This window comes from Pantherophis guttatus, chromosome 1 (genome assembly GCF_059756535.1).
Source record: "Pantherophis guttatus breed Tessera chromosome 1, ASM5975653v1, whole genome shotgun sequence".
NCBI lineage: Eukaryota > Metazoa > Chordata > Lepidosauria > Squamata > Colubridae > Pantherophis > Pantherophis guttatus.
The window spans coordinates 208,884,500-208,905,140 of NC_142063.1; the positions used below are offsets into that span (position 1 = coordinate 208,884,500).

Below are 20,641 nucleotides of genomic sequence, written 5' to 3' on the forward strand. Positions count from 1 at the left end.
CAGAGTATTTGTTGGATATCAAGCTGGAGAAGGAAGCTATTTGCAAGAACATCACTATCTTTTCATTCAGTAGTAGTACAAAAGGAACCACTAAAAATTAACATATCTTCCTTTTTTAATCTGTAGTATTTCATTGTTGGAAATATTGGCCTAAGTGCTATAAAATTATCTTACTTGCTACTCAGTGAAGACTGAAATCAGTATAAAACCATCTATATGCGGGGAATATTCTGAAAACAGAGCCCCGAAGTACCAACACCATCCAGCCCTCACAGTGTGTGTCAGTGAACAAACCTACAATTTGGCGGGTGGGGGGAAGCGGTGTCTTGAACAAAACTTGGCTGAATGTAAGCAGGGCTTGATTGGTAAAATTACAAAATGGCAATTATGGACAAAATCCACAAATAACATTAACTATCTCCCTCCACGGAAATCTTTAGTAAAAGGCGAAAGATTTATACAGACATTGATTAGTGGGTACAGACATTGATTGGTCGCCTTACATGCAAATAAAATCTAGATATAAAACAGATTTGACACAATATGGATTCCAAAGAGAAGTATATGAATTAGACAAAATCCTCCAAGATACAGAAGATAAATTGATCCAAAAAATTTTTACAATTATTTATTAAGATACAGTTTGGAAGAGGAGGTAGTTAAAGAAAATATGATAATTTGGGCAAAAAATTTCGGATACAAGATTGAATTAGATAAATGGGAGAAATTATGGAACAAAAATTATAAACTGACAGTCTGTATCCTATAAAGAAAATCTGTATAAAATGTTTTACAGGTGGCACTTGCCAGTGGCCAGATTGGCAAAGATGTTTCCCAATACCTCACCAACGTGTTGGAAATGCAAACAGCAAAAGGGAATATATTACCGCGTGTGGTGGTCCTGCCACAAGGCGAAACAGTATTGGAGTAGAATCAGATCACAATTAGAAGAAATAACCAAACAAAAGATAGAGATGAGGCCAGAAACATTTTTATTAGGAATACTCCCAGGGTCATACGAAAAAGAAATACAGTATTTAATTATCCATATTACTATAGTAGCAAGAATAATCTACGCTCAGAATTGGAAAAATGATAATATACCATCCAAAGGTAATCTGATCAGAAAAAATTTGCAATATGCGGAGATGGACAAATTAACAAAAGAGATACAAGAAAAAGAGGAAACAGAATATTATTTAGTGTGGGAGAAATGGTATGAATGGTTGGAGGAGAGATAAAAGGAAGGGAAAAATTAAATAATGATCGAAATAGGAGTTGAAGTATAATTGCTAATATGAGGAAACAAAAGCTGTAGAAGTAGAAGTGGGTACATGGGTATTGATATGTATATATGTAAATAAATAAATATTAGAAGTATATGTATAAAAGATATAGTAGAAATAAGGGAGGAAACAATGTATAAGTATGAAATTCTTGACTGATGTGAAACTGTTGAAACAGAAAAAGTGTTAAAGCTTTATTTTTGTTTTTTAAAAATGTTAAATAAAAAAATAAATAAATAAAGGATTATCTCCCTCACTCCCTCTCTCTCCCTCTCCCTTCCCCCCCTCCTCTGCATTTTCTTCTGGTGTGTCTACACAACAATCTTAATGATTTCACTGCCATCTAATAGCTTTTGTCTAATCATCATTGGCTAGCTAGGAAGCCTCCATGTGATATTTCATTGAGTCTCATTAGAGGAGATTGTAAACTAATTCAGAGAAAATGAGAGAGAATATTTTGGGTGATAAGAGTTCCTCTGCTTGCTCCTTGCAATTAAGCAGACACTTGTAAAAATCCCAGCTGGCATCATTATTTTCATTGTCATACAATTGGTCATTATACTGTTACAGATGGTTCCTCAACTAACTTTAGTTTTAGGAGAAGTTTTGCAACCAACAGAGCTCCTGCAGTGTGTGTATGTGTGTGTGCGCACACACAGATGTATATCAAATCATTCTTCAAATCGTTCTCAATTCTTGGTAATTGGACAAGTCCCTGTAGTTTTCTTGGCAAAGTTTTCAGAAATGGTTTGCCTTCTTCCAAGGGCTGAGAGAAAGTGACTAGTCTGAAGTCACCCTGCTGGCTTCACGACTAAGGTAGAACTGGAACTCATAGCCTTCTGGTTCCTAGCCTGTTGCTTTTGTCATTATACCAAACTGGTTTTCATATAATTTATTGCTGAGATTTACCGGTATATTCTACTTCTTTCCAAAAAAGCTCTCTATTGTAAGTTAACATTAGATATTTATATCGATAGTTATCACTGTATCATCTATTTCAGTTTGTATCTATTAATGAAGGAATATTTCAATTATGACTACTGAACTGCAAAAAAACCATTCTACTTTAAATGTAAGAAATATTTATTCTTTATTTGTATGTTTGCTTGTGTCCTGCCTTTATTATTTTTCCAAATAGCTCAAAGTGACGAATGTATATACAATAAATCTTCTTCCTCCTATTGTCCCTACAATAATAAATCCTGTGAGGTGAGCTGGGCTGAGAGAGAATGACTGGCCCAAGATCACCCAACTGGCTTTCATGACTAAATCAGGACTAGAAATCATGGTCTCCTGCTTTCTAGCCTGGTGCTTTGACAACTAGACCAAACTTCAACTCATATCATTTGGTCTTGTCCAGCCATAGCTCCCTTTCAAGTTTCAATTTACAGCATGTGTTAGTATAATTTCAGGAAACAAATATCTGCTACATATACTAAAATTCTGATTCCTGTAATCTTTAACTGGGCGAAACGGTGTACTGTAGGGAAATATTTTGAACTAAGATACTCAAATGAGCTAAATTACAAAAATATCCAGGACCCATGATTCCCATGGAATTGAAATTTGGCATTTTTTTCAAAACATATTATGATATAACCATTTCCATAAAACAATTTAAGACATAATGCAAAATGTCACAAAACATTTCCTGGGCTGATGTTTGTGCTCTATAGTTCAACATTGGCTATTTTCAGAGCAGATACGTCCCAAATTTCAGGCAGAACATTAAAATCATTGCTCATAGCATTGAGAAATTTGGGGTGGAAATACCTCTGAAACAATGACCTAGTAGGACATGATTTATCTAGTAAATAGTAAAGACGGTTAAATTACGTTGGATTATATTTTTAAAAATAAGGAATCTGTCATTGTATGAAGAGGTTTGACTGTATGGAGCTTGGGACTCAACAAAAATAATTTTGAATAATTGACAGAAATGTATCCTCCTAATATTAAAGAATGGATTCAAGATAGGTGTTTGTTATCCCCTTTTTTAAAAAATGTCTTTATATTGTCCAAATGAAAAGATGAAGTAATGTTTCCTTATGGTTTAGAATTAGTGATAAATTTATGGATTAATTTTATATTAAAGATATTAGATTATCTTTCTTTTCCGTTTATTATTTTCTGTTTCTTTCCTTATGTTTTTTTATTTATTTTAATCATTACGACATATACAGGGTTTTTTCACTAAACTGTATAGTCACTGGTGTATTTTGCCATAATTGTTCAAGGTGTTGTTTGTATTGATACTTGCCAATAAAAATAGGAATCCTATTCTAAATGCAGCGTAAACTGATGCCCCTAGATTATGTTCATAAAGAAAGATGTACTACCCAGTAACTTAGTGTAAAAAAATCTCAGGGGAATTATTAACTGCCATCATATAACACTTAGCTGCTATCTCTTATGAGGATGCTATTTGGATAGTGCTGTCTGCTGGAGTCTTGGAAAACAATGTCCAGTCCTGGTGGAAATTAGAAATGCATTCCAGAAGCAAAATGACAAGTTGAGCCTGGAATACATTACTTTTTTTGAGCTAAATACCAAATTAAATTAAGTAAAGGAGATAACTTAAGGAGATACAATTAAAGCTATTTAATTGTAACAGTAAAATATAACACAAACTAAACTTAAAAAAGACAAAGACAGACAGAGAGACAGAAAGGAAAGAAAGAAAGAAAAGAAAGAAAGGAGTGAAAAATGAGAGGGAAAGAATAGAAAAAAGAAATAATAAAGTAAAAGAAATTATATAAAGAAGTTATTTCCAATTTTCACCACAAATATAAACAAGTTTAGTGATTTTTCATCCCCTCCATGCTTACGAACAATTATCTCTTCATCCCATATCTTACCTCTTCTTTATAGACAGATCCCTAAAGCATCATTTTAAAACTGACTTTCTGATAGGGAGGGATATGGGGCTCCCTCCAGAGGGAACCTTGAGTAATTTCAGACAAAGGCACCCGTGGCTTCCTTTCCCAGCTTCATTTTCTGCGATTGAGGGAAATGGGGAGAGGTGCCATTTCTGTTTTTCTTTTGAAAGTGTTTTTAAAGGGCCAGTTGTTCTTTTTAGTATAGTATAGTACATGGGTAAAAATTCAGATCATTTCACTTTGCCCAGCCTATGGCCTTCTTGATCTATTGGACTATACATCCCCATCTTCCCCAGCCAGCCCAACAACATATCTGGAAAGCTCCAAGAAGGGATTGAAAAGATGGGGTTCAAACTGATAGCAAGCCTCTCTGATGACTTTTTCTTATTTAAGCTTTTAGAAAGGGGAGAAAAAGTCAGAGACAACTTGCCCCTTGAGGGGTCCTTTCAGATAGACAGCCAGGCTCATGTTCAGATTAATTCAACCCTTCCAAAAAACGGGGATACATCACTCTTTCCCACTCTGGCTTTTCCATTCCATATGGGATTTTTTTCCTCAGGATATTAATAAGTATAGGTTATTATGATGTGACAAGAAATAAACTTGAAAGGATGCTTTTCTAAGGCACACACAACAAAAAATTTGACTATAACTAAGGAATTGCATCCACTAGTGCAGGGGTCTGCAACCTTAAACACTCAAAGAGCCATTTGGATCCATTTCCCACAAAAAAGAAAACACCGGGAGCCACAAAACCTGGGTGGGCGTGGCCAACTTGATATCACTTCCACCAGTCACATGACCCCCCCTAGCCATGCCTACCCAGCTGGTCATTAGGGCAGAGAACCAGTTGTTAAAAAACACCGGGAACCACAAAATCCTTTTGACATCTCTCCCTCCCTCCCTCCCTCTCTCTCTCTCCCCCCCCCCTCTTTATCTTTCTATGTCTCTCCCCACTCTCTCTGTATCTCTCTGTCTCTGCCCTGGCTGCTTCTCCATCCCCTGCCATCGCCCTTACTTTCTCAGGCCAGGCAAGGAGTGACTGGGAGGGGAGGGCGAGGGGTGGGGCCAGCCAGTGGTGGGATCACCCGACAGGGAGCCACAGCAGAGGGCCCAAAGAGCCGCAGGTTGCTGACACCTGCACTAGTGGAACTCCTCTTCATAGAACCCAAATCTGCCTTGGATGTGCATGTTGTGGTTCATGTAGAGGGGTGAAGGGCTAAGCAGGGGGACCACACCTGATGTTTTGGCAATTGCCACTCCTCCCCACCCACCCACCAACACAGAGCATGCTCCATCCTCTTTGAAATGTTTATTAAATCAAGCAAGTTATCTTGGAGGGTTTTTTTCATTCCCTCTTAATTCCCTCCCTCCTCCCAACTTTGCAGATTTTAGGTGTTTTCTAAAATTTTACTATCCACCTGCTGACTTTTAATAGCCTTTTTGTAGCTGTACAGCCACTGTAATGCCATGTCAGTCTCAAAGTTAGTTTTGTTTTAACAAGCGGAACCTTTAATGAATTTGCAGCATGGATTCTTTTTCCTCCTCCTCTCTTTTCATCCTTTCCCCTTCTCTTCCTCCTCTTTCTCTTCCTTTTCTCTTCCTCCTCCTCCTCTGCTCCTCCTCTTCCTCTTTCTCCTCCTGCTCCATCCCTTCCTTCTCCTCCTCATTCTGGACATTCAATTCTTTTCTCCTTCCATGCCTCCCCCCAGTTCCCTTCCACCCAAAAGAGAGTTTCTATAGGCTGCCCATCCACAGCCCTCTCCCCATCCTCTTTGGGCTGTTTTGAGATTCTTCCATTTGTTTTCTTTCATTGGCTGAACTCATACTCAACATGCCACAGTCTGGTTTGGTCATTATTAACCTGTCCTGTTTATTATTATCATTAGTATTTGTAATTTGATATGTTTTAAAGTACTGTAGTTTAAATGTGTGCATTGCTTTAATTCTTGATATTTGCATTGTTTTATGATTGTATTCTCCACATAATCACTTTTTTTTTAATAAAGTACAAGCTAGAATACAAAGTACAAATCAATATCATCTTTTTTCCCCTTCCTGCAACCTTTACTAAAATGCTGCCCAACATTGTTCCAACATTATTCCAAATACTTAGAATTGTGGACTGGAAGAGGCTTTAGAGGTCTTCTAGTCCAACCCCCTACCCAAAGTAGGACTCCTTAGAGTAGACCATCCCGGACAAATGGTTGTCCAATCTTTTCTTGTAAACCTCCAGTGATGGAGCTCCCACAACTTGAGGCAAGCAATTTCCATTGACTAATCATTCTTGCTGTCAGGAAATTCCTCCTTATTTCCAGGTTAAATCTCCCTCTGATGAGTTTCCACCCATCAGGATGGTGAATAAAGCAACTCCCTCTTCCCTGTGACATTCCTTCAAGTATCAGAAGACTGTTGCCATGTCTCCCTTGAGCCTTCTCTTCATTAGTCTAAACATTCCTAGTTCCCTTAACCATTCATTCTATGATTTAGCCTCAAGACCCTCTTTCATCTTTGTTGCTCTTCTCTGCACTCTAAGTCCTTAGTGTGTGTGTGCGTGCATGCACACGTGCACGCATGTCCCACAGCTTCCCGTGCTTAGCCCTTCACTCCTCTGCATGACTGGCAACATCCCACTCAAGCAGATTTGAATTATATTGAGAGAAGTTTCACTGGCAGGTGCAATTCCTTAGTTATAGTCAAAAATTGTGTGTGTGTTTTAGAAAACCATCCTTCAAATTTCTTTTTTGGTTCATCATAGTAACCCCAGTCATTAATATTCTGAGGAAAAATCCCATACAGAATGGAAAAGTCAGAGTGGGAAGGAGTGGGGCTAGCCCCCTTTCTTTAAACGTATTCTTTTTAAGTCAAAATGTTTGTAATTAACATATGAAAGGAAAAAATACAAAAATATGTCCATTACATCTGTTTATGAAAAAGTAAAAAGTAAGTGAAATAAATAACCCAAACTGTTGATCATTCAATTGGATGTGCTAGTAGTGCAAATCAGACACTCTGGAAAACCTATCCCTCTGTACCATTATTTCTAATCATTCTTTTTTTCATTTCACGTCATGGACTGTATAATGTGGGACTACTGTTTGTTCTGTTCCAGGGAAAGGAAAAGGTGAACTTGCTTTCTTTTATTTTTCACTTTCCATCTGCATTGCAGCAGCACACCAGTTCTTCTTTCTCCTCTGTTTTGGTTGCTATGAGAGGGTGGAAGGAGGGAAGGGAAGGTCATGTGCAATCTATTTTCAATCAAAATTGATAATGTACATTTTCTCTTTTCTTTTTACCTTGCGATGTACAATATGTAGCCTCTGACATTGATTTCCTGAATGTTATGTTGAATTAAGACCGTCACTCCACTTCTGAAGCAGGGAAATGCACTCTCCTTCCATGTGATGGAACAACACACAGCTTTTCCAAAAAGAAAATAGCTTTTGCTAAGGGCACAATTTTGGAAATGAAAGCTGGCTGTTAAGCTAAGGAGAATTTCTGCATTGTAATGACAGGTTTTAGGCCATTGCAGAGCTTTGCTATCACTTGAAATCATTTATCAAGACTAAGAGATTATATGATGTTTTATTTAAGAAGACAAAATCTTTCTGTTCTTTCTTTTATTCTCTCCAGCTGATTATGCTCGTCCCCAAAGCCCTGAGATACTTTTGAAATATACATGAATAAAACATTATTTGTGAGTATGTAAATCTACTTTCTTCATTTGTAATACTGTAGAAAACTTGCCAGCATGTTCTCTGGAAAAATAACAATCACATTCAGAGGGGAACCAAAAGACCAGAGTTAGATACACTATACTTTAAATGCAGCACCACAGATCTCAGCATCTCCTGATATCTCAGCCCAACCTACTCTGGATGGCTCTGAGGGAAAATAGCTTATTCGTTATCATGCTGAAAGTTTGTTATCTTTCAAAGTGAGATGTGTGTGATGAACTCCCTAGGCAATGTGCTGCTGCCAGATCAGCTGGACAGATACAGTCTATCAAGGGAGCCCTGCTCACTAGCAATGGGCAGATTAAACTCGAGCATGAGAACTGTTGTTTGGCATTTAACACATTAATGTGCAGTCTAACATATCCTCAAGCATAAAGAAAATATGCTGAATGTATGACTTACAACTAATAAAGCAGCAATCAAATTACCAGGATAGGGCTGCTTCGGATTTGATAATGCTCCTGTTCAAAGGCATTTTCATCTAAGAAAGGTGTGCAATCAAGGTGTCAGTGCCCATAAGGTTCAACTCTGCATCGCATATATATCCTCGCATAAGGAGCCACAATTTGTCTGCATATGAGCTGAAAACATACATATTGATTTGGATTTCACAGTTTCCCCTACAGAAGCATTTCAAATGAATTTATACAATCTACTTCTATCATGGTAAAAACATCTGGGGTGTCGTAACCAGCTGTGCAAACACTTAGGTTTATAGAGGAATGTGTATATCACTTGGTAGGAAAAAAATAAATAATTGAGGATAATTTCCACTGCAGTCAATGAATTTTTTCCCCAGTCATGATTAAGTTCATTGCTTTCATTGGGATTAATCCTAGCTGAACTATATTTAATTTAGGACACTGAAAGCATGTCCCTTATATGGACTATCGATATTTACAAGCAAAAATAAAAAAAACATCAGCCCACCCACAACTTACTTTCCCCTGGCTCTGATGATTGAGAGATTCAGCAAACCCCTATTATCAATTTAAAAATAGTTTTATATTTACAAAATCAGTAAATGCATATACATTAAAACTAACCTCCATGTTATGAAGACAAACCGTTTTGGGCCAGACTGATGATGTCCCATACTAAAAAGCACAGTGATTATTATTTGATCAAAAATGCAATTTACATCTACTTAAACTCAATTACACAAGGCTTGTAACACAAGTAACTCCAATCAGAACCAACTTTTTATACATTTTAGGATTTTTCCCATTGAAACTTGAAATGTACCATAATGTATGATAAGCATAAAAATATTCTTGCTGATATAAAGTGCCTCCCAACCAACAGACATAACTAAAAAATACATAGGGATATGAGAAGTATTTTTCTTTTAAGAAATCCACTGATTGCCACTTCAAGACATACCCAGTTAGATGAAATTTGGCACCCTAACATCAATTGCATTTTAAAAAGAAAAAAAGAAAGTTCCATCAACACCTATGTTTGATTCAATGTCTGTCCAACATCTGTGCGGCATCCCAAAATACCACAAACTCTTGTCATGAGCTACCCCTTAGAATAACGGATTGACCCAAATTATCTTTTGAACAAGTCCATAATTGTCAAACTCCGGGCAAATGGACCCATCTTGGAAGCTAAGTAGGATCAACACTTGGATGGGAGACCACCAGGAAATCCCAGGACGGCAGATCAAAAAGTTAGTGAAAAAGACATATCCCAAAAGAAAACAACTGGTGCTTCAGTACTGTTCCCAACAAAGCCGCATGGCTGTGTCCTCCCACTGGGGGAAGGGGTTGGTGAAAATGTCACTTTTAAAAAAGACGACCAGAAGGCTGTCAAGTGGAAGTGTGTGCATGGGGGAAGGATCGGATAGACGACTGCCTTCCAGAGAGGGCATAGCTCCCCCGAAGCCTTCAAGGCATTTGTCCTTGCTTGACGGTGTTCAGCAAATCCGTGAGCTCGCCGATGTACTTGATGGTGTATTTCAGCGTCTGTATCTTGGTGAGCGGCTGGCCCCGCTGGGTGTACATGGGCGGCAGGTAATTGCGCAGCGTGTGCAGGGCTTCGGCCAGCGTCCTCATCCGCAGCTTCTCCCTCTCGCTGGCCTTTCGCCTGCGCTGCACCGACATCCGCCCTTTGGGCCCTTTGTGACCTTGGCCCTGCCCGGGCCGCGAAAGATAAACGGAGGGAAACTCTCCGAGCGGGTACCCTCTCAGGCTGCTCCCCGCCTCGTTCCCGTCGCCGGGGCCACACGGCACGTCCACCAGCAGGGGATAAGGCGAAGAGGCGTACGAGTCGAAAGACGGGGAAGGAGACAGACTTTGCGCGGGCGAGCTCTGGCCCAGCTCCAGAGAGCCGCCGCTGCCGCTGCCGCCGCCGCTGACCTTCCAGTCCCAGGAAGAGGAGGAGGAGAAGAAAGGCGGGGGCTCGGCGTCCATGCTCTCCGTTGGCCCTTCCTGAGACGAGAGGCTTAAGCGGGCGAGGGGCCGCGGCGACATGCGAGCCACGTCGGGGGGTCCCGGGCCTCGGGAGAGGCTTTTATGGGAGTGGGAGGGGTGGGGTGGGCTTGGTGACCAAAGGGGCCACCCGGGTGCCAAGGGAGTGGCGGGCATTCAAATGAAGCTCGGGGAGGCCCAAATGAACTCCCGGCGTCTTCTCCGCTTCGCTAGGATAATTAGCGCCCTTCGGCTAAAGAGCCATTTCGGCTGAGTCGCAGGCGAGAAAGAGGAGAAGGGGGGCCCGGCCCGGGCATAGAGCAGGAGCAGCGCCTGGCAAGGCCGTCGGGCTAGGCTGCTTGATATGTTAACCGATGCCCCGGGGATTTGGCGGGGAAATCTTATCACATAAACATCCCGTGAGGAATTAAAAGTCAGGAGGGGAGCTTCTCTTTCCTTTCTTAGCCGGGCAACCCCGTCCCTCCGGAGGCATCTTCGCTTTCTTAGCACACCAGAAAGCCGGTCGTCTTGAGTTCTGCACCTTTTCTGAATGCCGGCTTTCCTTTTTTTAAAAAAAAAAAAATGACAGAATCAAAGGTTGAATGAAGCAGGCAAAAAAGGAGCTTCTGGATATTATTTATTCTGCTTGTGTTCTAACGATCACTTTTTAGTTGATATCAAAGGTATTTGATATAATTATTAAATGATACAGTATTAAAATGTATATATCATACTGATAGCTCATCTTGGCTTTTTTTCCAGGAGGTCAAGTTTGCATACGTAGGGTTCCCTCCGGTTATTTTTCCTCACAAAAGCATCCTGCAGTGTAAATTGGACCAAATCTCCAAGTGGTTTTTTGTGGTGGATTGGGTCCTTTTGCTCCTGATCAACAGTTTCACCACTACAGGATGCTGTAAACACATACTGTTTTACAGGGAAGTTTTGCGTTTTGTCTCCAGTCTCGTCAACCCCTTAATAATACCATTAGGAAATTGTGCTGTATATTATTGGCCATATCCAACATCACAGGAACATGATTGTGCTGATTTCATGGGAGTTTCCCTGTTCTCTTCCATGTGGCCCTCTGCCAGATGTGCCCCAGATCTGCTCTGGAGCATTCCTAACACTTGAAAGAGCTTGGTGGAAGGCAGGAGGAAGAAGAATCTTTTCTTTTGACAGATGCCATTTCTTCAAAAGGTACACTTTTGGATATAACTATAACTAAGGGACATGGTGGCTCAATGGCTAAGATGCTGAGCTTGTCGATCGAGGCAGTTCAGTGGTTCGAATTCCTAGTGCCCATAACAGTAGAAAAATAGGAACCACTTTTGGTGAGAAGGTAACAGCGTTCTGTGCACCTTTGGCATTTAGTCATGCTGGCCACATGACCACGGAGACATCTTCGGATAGCACTGGCTCTTTAGCTTTGAAACGGAGATGAGCACCGCCCCCTAGAGTCAGGAACAATTAGCACTTATGTGCGAGGGGAATCTTCAACTCCCAGAATTCCCGTAATTCGGGGTTGAAGTCCTCCAGGCTTAAAGTTGCCAAGGTTGGAGACCCCTGTGCTAGTCAACCCCTTAGGCAGGAAACCTTATTCCATTTCAGACAACTGGTTGTCCTTTCTCTTCTTAAAAACTTCCAGTGTTGGAGCATTCACAACTTTTGGAGGCAAGTTGTTCCTTTGGTTAATTATTCTAACTGTCAGGAAATTTCATCTTAGTTCTAGGTTGCTTCTCTCCTTGATTAGTTTCCATTGCTTCTTGTGCTTTGGAGAATAGGTTGGCCCCCTCCTCTTTGTGACATCCCTTGAGATTTATGAACATTGCTATCATGTCACTCCTAATCCTTCTTTCTAGACATATCCAATTCCAGCAACCGTTCTTTATATGTTTTAGCCTCCAGTCCCCTAATCATCTTTGTTGTTCTTCTCTGCACTCTTTCTAGAGTCTCAACATCTTTTTAACATTGTGGTGACCAAAACTGAGTTGAGCTAAAACTGCTGAGCTAAAAGACCAGTTGAGACCAGTTTTGATTTCAATCATCCCTTTGTTCTAAACTCACTCAAGGTCTTAGGGAACCTACAGAATTCTGTCCTAAAACTCCTTCCCACTGCTGAGTTGCCCAGCCTTGAATTGGCAGAAAAAAGTGCATTGATGAATTTGATCAGCCTTATAAACTCTGATAACTATTTTACATTGAATATGCTGTTACAATATTATATGTTTCCTTGAATATGCACATTTTGCTATACATTGCTGCAGTGATGCCAGTTTGCTTCTGTGTCCAATTCAAGATGTTGGTTATGACTTTTAAAATCGTACATGCCGTAGGACCAGGTTACTTACACAACCATTTTTCTCCCCATCATATCATCCTGTCCCACCCACTCTGCCAGGGAAGGTATGTTGCAGACCCCATCGTTAAAGAATTTCAATTAGTAGGTCCATAAAGAGGGCCTTTTCTGCCATTGCAATTGTCCTATGGAATATCCACTCACTCCCAGAAGTGAGGCAGGCAACCACTTCCTGGCCTAGAAAGATTTGAAAAATGACTGCTGCCTTGCTTGGGATTCCCAGAACAATCCAGCTATGGGGTTGGTTAGCACCCCAAAAGCTTCCCCCCACCTTTTAATTACCTTTTAATAGAATAGATTTTTTTTTTATTTGCCAAGTGTGTTTGGACACACAAGGAATTTGTCTTGGTGCATATGCTCTCAGTATACATAAAATAAAAGATGTTCATCAAGAATCATAAGGTACAACACTTAATAACTATCATTAAGTGTTGTACCTTATGATTCTTGATGAACGTATCTTTTATTTTATGTACACTGAGAGCATATGCACCAAAACAAATTCCATGTGTGTCCAATAACACTTGGCCAATTAAAAAAAAAGGTTTTTTTTCAACCTTGACTCTTACATTTTATACACTTTTTAAAAATATTTTTCTTGCACACTACCCAGAGTCCCTCTATGTGGGAGATGGAAAATTTCAAATTTGATCAATAAAATTGAATGAGTTTGCAAGATTCACTTTGCACCCCATACTTTTAAAATAAATTATTCCAAAAGCCTTATAATTGTAGTTAGGGACGTTGTTTCTGATGTCTCTTGCTGCTCTGATATTTTCCATGGGCATCTCTGATTAGAGTTTATCCATTTAATTTGTATGTGAAGGAAGTGTTTCTGGAGTGTAAGGTGTGATATCCAACATTGCACAACTCTTTCTCTCTCCCTCTCCCTTTCCCTTTCCCTCTCTCTCCTTCCCTCCCCATTGCCTTTATCTTCAGACTGTGTGTAGCATTCTGTTGATAGTATTCCCTTTACTTTTAATCGACATTAATGTTGAAATAACCATCATGAAATAGAAATATTTGATATGGAACTATCACAGCCCTTTAGTTCAATATTTTATTTTATTTCCATAAAAAGGTCTCAAAGCCATATATAACAATGTAATAGGAATACAATGGAACACAACATTGAATGTCAAAAGAAAATAAAGCAGCCATAGCTATAAAAATGAAGCATTTTGTTGTACTAAAATCTGATGGGAACAAAAATATTTTAACTACCTGTTTAAAGGATATGAAAGACTTATTACCAGCATAATTGGTATCAATAGAAGTCAAGGATGATTTCTAATAGGAATAGGTTTGGGATCAAGAGTATGCTTCAGGCTGATAATTTTTTATTCAAACTAAATACCTGTTTAAACAGCATTAAAAAGTATGTGTTCAACTTAATATGTAGTTTGCCCTCAAGAACAATTTCTTAGTTATTGTAGATATTATAGGATGATGTATTATTTTAATTCCCTAGACTTTTATGTACTTGTTTTCATACATTTCTTTTTACAGTGAGGAAGGATTTTAATCCACATTGCGTTGAGCAAAACTCAGTATTTAATTTCTAGGGCATATTCATGGCTCTTGTTAGAATATGGTTTGAGCCTAACAAGTTGTCCAGGCAATATATGTGTACTGTAACTTTAAGCTGAATATGTATTTTGTGACTTTAAAGTTTTACTGCTGATTCATTATAATGCTGAGTCATGCTGTAATTATATAATCACTGGTTGTGAACGTATTTAAGTAATGTAATGTAACGTATTCAGTTTGATGATAAGCTACCATAGTGTGTGGAGTTGCTATCCATTGTGCTACCATTGTGATTTGTGAACCAGAGTGAGTTTGTTATTCTAACCAACTACTGTTTGTGTGGTAAGAAGTTTTTGTATCACTGGACTGATTTAACTGGCAAAGACTTGGATTGATTTAAAGACTATGAGATTGTTTTTTCATTATAAAGTAAACTTTTGATAAACCAGTTTGCATATCTCTTATTCATCGTTCTCAGCAACGTTTCCTTGTGCATTTACTCTGCTGGTTAGTAACACAACAACAATATCCTTAACAGTTCTTGTATTTTTTTTCTCATTCTTCCCTTTGCTTCTTTTATTGTGATCATGAAAAATGACACAGCACTGTATTGAAAGAGGAATAAGGGTATTTCTGTATTGTAGCTGAAGAATGGCTTAAAATGAGTTTCAATATCCTCGTTTCCCCAAGGAACAATATGAAGTGCAATTTTGTGAAAAGACTAATAATTTCCCATTATAGTTGTCTAGTTAGTCTCCAAACGATATTTTCAACAATATGGTGAAGGAAATGTTATTTAATTTAGTCTCATATATAAATGGGCTTAAGCAGGAAGTGATGCTCCATAAAGCTGTTTCCAAAAGTGGCACTAAAATTTGTGAGGAGAATTTACCCCTCCCAAAGGATGTGACATCAAATTTTAAGCACCAGGAGTATGATAGGTGAGATGGAGAATTGTACCAATCTTGATGTGAAAGTCAAAATCCTCACCTCTGCCTTTTCTGTGCCTCTTATTATCTCAGTATGTTTCTCTCCTAGTCTGTATTCAATGGTCTTAGTTTTCAAATGTTTTGGTAATCTCTCCTTAGAGCATGAAAGGAATCCAGAAAAACATATTCAGAGAGTTCTGATAGGCAAGGAGAAATGCAGTGGGAAGGGTAAGTAGAGTAGTTTCTTAAACTCGAGACCCCAATTAATGGCTGTTAATAATTGAGTTGGGATGCGGTGGCTAAGATGCTGAGCTTGTCGATCGAAAGGTCAGCAGTTCAAATCCCTAGTGCCACGTAACGGGGTGAGCTCCTGTTACTTGTCCCAGCTTCTGCCAACCTAGCAGTTCGAAAGCACGTAAAAAATGCAAGTAGAAAAATAGGGACCACCTTTGGTGGGAAGGTAACAGCGCTCCATGCACCTTTGGCGTTTAGCCATGCTGGCCACATGTCTACCGCCCCCTAGAGTCGGGAACGACTAGCACATATGTGCGAGGGGAACCTTTACCTTTACCTTTAATAGTTGAGTTGTTTTGTCCTACTTAGTAGTGGTGCTAGGACTGGACTATTGGGCACAGACTAGAGGCCACAGCCTAAAACCGTGGTAGCGAACCTATGGCATGCGTGCCACAGGTGCACACAGAGCCATATTGGTGGGCATGCAAGGTCAGCTCTGCTGATTTTTGGGCCTTCTGGCCCCACCAGAAGTCAGGAAACATGCTGTTTCTGGCCTCCAGAGGGCCTCTGGGGGGGAGGCCATTTTCGCCCTCCCCAGGCTCCTAGAAAGGCTTGAGCCTGGAGAGAGGGTAAAACGGGCCTACTGGGCCCACCGGGCCATCACATGCCAAAAGTGGGGGGGGGAGCGTGGGGGGGTTGCACGCTCATGCACGGGGGACAGGATGCATAGAATTATAGGTATGGGCACGCACGTGCACGACCCCCCCCGTACTCCCCCCGCTTTTGGCACGCGATGGCAAAAAGGTTAGCCATCACTGGCCTAGAGGATCACCAGTTCGGATGAAATCCTGTCCCACCTGCTGTCAGGCTGTATTCTCCTCCTCCTCGAATGACCATAAAGCCCCTGTGCATCTTAAGCATCTCTTTATTCAGTGCTAATAAGAATAAAATCAATTTACCATTCCTTTTTCCTGTTGCTTATCACAAACAGTGGCTTAGTAGAAGTCTCTTTTTAGACAGTTTGTGAATAGAGCTGGTTATTTACCATATCCAAAGGGATTCCATGCTATACAAGTCTCTTTACTAAATAGTGTCATAAATAACTAAGCAATGAGCTGCCTCCGACATCGCATCCACAGGTAATCCCTTTTCTGTTTTCATGTTTGCACTTTCTGTGCTTCTCACAAATCTGATTTCTCCGGTGGATATTAAGGTGGCCATGCAGAGGTTGCAAGAGAAATGGTTCTTCCTGCTGTAAGTACTGTATTGTTCTTTTGCTGCATGGACAGTTGAGGACACAAGCTAGTTCTTCTAAGCAGCCATTTATGGGCACCAATAAATGGGAGAAAAAGTAGAAATGGGCTCTTTTTAAAATCATGTCATTTCAAAGTCTGGTATCTAATGAAACTAAATGCATAATTTATAATGGATATTACTAAAAATAGTTTTGAAATATATTTGGAGCTCCACGTTTTTGCTTTTGGAAAGATTACCAACTAATTCCTCCAGTTCATATTTGTGATTGTTTGAAAGATTTATGTCTGACGAATTAAAGGACAATTACCGGTTAGAGCGCTTGGGTGGTAGAAAGCGGCTTCCTATATTGGAACTTGTAAATATATATTATTAATGGATTTTAATTTACTGATTAGATTTGTTAAGGCCTATTTGAAAGCACGTGTTTGAAATGATCTAATATTGACAAGCGTACAGTTGTGAGGTAAGTTGTTGCTGCGTGTATGACTTGCTGCAGAAGTACTAATATTACAGAAATGAAAATTAAATTTTCTCTATGCTATTAAAGAAGAAATAAGATATACTGTAAAACCCTACTACTGAAGCAATGTACAGCATTATCACACATTTATGGTGGCAGTGTACAGTAATGTCCATCCACATTAGTGATATATTAGCAGAATGACAAATGGAGGACACTATAAATTGCTCATATACTGTAAATAGATTCATGGATCTGTTTGCTTTTCTGGCCTGGTCAGAAAATGAAAGCCGAAATGGGTAAGTTGTACATACTGCATTACTTTAGCAAATTTAAAAGCACAAATTTATATCTATGACCTCTACTTTTTCCTCCACCTTATACAAATCTGGGTGAGATTGTTTTTGTCATAGTAATCCCATAACACTGAAGGTTATTTGAGTTATGGAGCTAATATTATAGGTCTGCTCAGTGACACTTTGAAAAATGATAAAGGCATTTTCTGCCTGAATGGCAGCTTTATTTTTCACTCCATTAATTTATTCAGCAATCTGAAGGCAGACATTCAGTCTTCATTCACTGTTGATAATGAGTTCCTACGTCCTAATTCCAAATGCATAAGTAGGTTGCTAAAATAAACAAATATCAATAGTAAAATGCTACTAATGAGCAGCCTTTTCTTTAAAATGTTACAGAGAAGAAGCAGATGCTTTTCTTAGTAACAGAAAAAAAAGTGGATACTTTTGAAATGAAAACAAATGAAGATTTGTTTTATGCATTTCATACATCTCTACTGAATAACTTAAATCTTAAAGAGGGATACTCTTGTGTCAAATTCACTTTTTGGGAGGGGGGGATTCCATTGAAGACATGCATCAGAAAAGATTGCACTGATTTTTTTCCCCTGTAATAAAACTATATTTTCCTTTCATCTATTTAGTCAAATATGATTTTCAACATTCTGAATGGATCCAGAGCAGCCAAAATGGAAATGATCTCTTAAATACAAATAACCAGATAAATTTGATCAGTAAAGATTAAAGTGCAAAACAGTACAAGTATGGTGAAACTAATCACAACTCATTTATTTCCACTCTTCCTTTAGAATTAAATCATTTCAACCTGAGGGCTAACCATATTAGACAGAAACAATATGAATTTTCTTGAGAATGCAATCTACAGTCTCGCTACTAATGTCCGGATTTATCCTTCATAATCATCTTGACAGCTGAGACAAAGTTGTGGAAGATTGAAGAGCTGACGTCTGGCACTTCTGGAAGGTTTCAAATTGGGGAAGGTTGAGTTTGAACCACCTGTGAAGCAAGGTTACCATCTTTATTGAGCTGCAAAATGCCTGCATGTTGAAACTGACAGTCACCAGAGCTGGAAAATACAGTAGCATAACATTGCCATCATTCTCCAAGATGTATGGATTCTTTCATGAGACTGTTTGATATGAATATTGAGGAAAAAAAGGCAGCTATTGTGTAACCACCAGTCTCAAATACATGAATGAATACAGTAGATTGTGCATGCTTTGTCTTTCAGGTTGGCAGGGAAGCAGGCAACCTGTGTTGACTTTGTTGGCACTTGTCTATAAGCAAAGTTAAAGCAATCGCCAACTGTATATCCCCAAGCACCAGTATTGTTCTGAGTGGGGTCTTGTGCAAGTGGTATGCTTTGTTCACACACTTGTAAGATCACATGCTCTTCGAAACCCTTCCATGTGAACATTTGATCCTCTGAGAAGTGGCAATCTCAACTAGCTGAGACGTGACAGCAACTTCCCAATTCATTAAGACATCTGGCCTCTAATCAACTGGTTCCCTAGATGAAAACAGTCCTATGTGCTGAATTTACACCTCTCCATCTTTTAAGTAGGGGTTTTATGACTTGGTGTTTTCTAGCTGATATTGGGGAAGTCTCTTTAATACCCCTGTTAACAGAAGTTGAAAGGATATTATGCTGTGTGGTTGGTCTTTAATGTTTACTTTTCATTTCAATTAGCGGAAAAGAGAAAGGAATGGCTGAAGAGTTTTGGGCTTCCTTACTCTTTATTTAGCTGACCACCAAAACATAAATTTTACCAAAATGGGACTTTCTTCTGCTTTTGGTACCAGAATCCAGAGAATAAATAGAATACCAGTGTCTCAGAAGTTGAATTCATTGCCGTAATACATTTAATATGAATACTTAATCTGTAACATTTACTGATTCACAAAATAATCCAAACAGACCTCAATCCAGAATACTTCAACCATCCCCCAAAAATCTGTAAATTGAATGCACTTGGATAAATGGGATTCGATGCTTATGCATGCAGTAACATGAGTATTTTATTTTTTTAAAAAGCTAGCTCTGATGGATTAGCTCATTCATTCTCTTTTAATACAACCCAAATAGTTTATTTTATTTTATTTAGCATATGGCAATATTTGAGTGATTTAACATTTTAACCTCTACCAGTCGTAAGCTCGAGCAGCAATCCTTAGGTAAACCAGTTCTTGTTATTCTTTCTTAACAACAATAGGACATAATTTCAGGAACCAAAGGTAGCATTGGGAACCCAGTCTGAGTTAGCCTGAGTCTGGCTCTTGCATGCTTATCATTCCAACCTGTGGCTGCCTCTTTCAGGGGTGGCTTCTATGGTGGGAATATCTGAGGCTGAAAAGCAGAAGGTTCTAGAGATCTTTTCAATGGACATAAGGAACGAGCATTGGCACCGGCATGGATGAGCCAAGTCCCAAAGGCTATTCTACACTTATTTGCAAGAATTAAGGAACGGTCCCCCCCACCCCCCACCTGCTGAATGTACACAACACATTAGATGCTGGAAAATTGCAGGGGGTGTGAATTGAACAGTATATGTGAAGCTGTTTTCATTGCCAGAACCAATAACTTAGCAGACAATATCCCATGACTGCCATTTCCCTTAATATAAAAATGTTATTTTATGCTGATTATTTCATCAAAGAAACAGTGATTTCTCCATAGTTCTACAGCTTCAGTAAGTTATTGCTGGGTAATTTTATTTCTGTACCATTTTAAAATACATCTGTCATCCATTTATTTTTAACATGACACTTCAAGTTTGGAATATTTTTTTTCCTTTTATGCATTTTAGAGATCTTTCTTATCAGCTCCAGGAGCTAACTTGATGACTGGTTCAATTTTGTAATCTATTAATAACAATTTTTTATTTAAAGAAATATAGGTTTCCAAATGAATCTAATGAATCTGATATTTTCATGCTGGACAGTTGGGATTTCCCCTGGAATTGGATGGCTTCTAAAACTGACTTCTGCCTTGAGTTTCATAAACGTCAATAGAGTCCCATTGGAACAACACAACTTGCCATTATTCATCCATCTGGTTTTTTGTGAATCTGTCATGGTTGTCCCAAAGGTGCTTTTTCAAGAGACAACTGGACTTTCTGGTTTTTCTTTGAAGACATTTTGCTTCTCATCCAAGAAGCTTCTTCAGAGCTGAAGAAGCTTCTTGTATGAGAAGCAAAACATCTTCAGAGCTGAAGAAGCTTCCTGGATGAGAAGTGAAACAT

General features: G+C 39.1%; 1 protein-coding gene, 1 long non-coding RNA gene and 1 other non-coding gene across 3 annotated transcripts; 1 reads left to right on the top strand and 2 right to left on the bottom strand.

Annotated features, from left to right (window-relative positions):
- Positions 1 to 368: 368 nt before the first annotated feature.
- On the bottom strand, positions 369 to 488 carry LOC117674522 (U5 spliceosomal RNA). The gene has a single exon (XR_015731653.1). It is a non-coding gene; the product is annotated as a U5 spliceosomal RNA (small nuclear RNA).
- Positions 489 to 7,731: 7,243 nt separating this feature from the next.
- MSGN1 (mesogenin 1) lies at positions 7,732 to 14,641 on the bottom strand. Its single transcript, XM_034432154.3, has one exon. It carries the CDS (start codon positions 10,491 to 10,493, stop codon positions 9,795 to 9,797), a length of 699 nt encoding a protein of 232 aa, XP_034288045.2. The 5' UTR covers positions 10,494 to 14,641; the 3' UTR covers positions 7,732 to 9,794.
- Positions 14,642 to 16,096: 1,455 nt separating this feature from the next.
- LOC117674256 (uncharacterized) lies at positions 16,097 to 20,160 on the top strand. The gene is made up of 2 exons (XR_004593783.2): positions 16,097 to 16,619; positions 18,188 to 20,160. It is a non-coding gene; the product is annotated as an uncharacterized LOC117674256 (long non-coding RNA).
- The last annotated feature ends 481 nt before the right edge of the window (positions 20,161 to 20,641 follow it).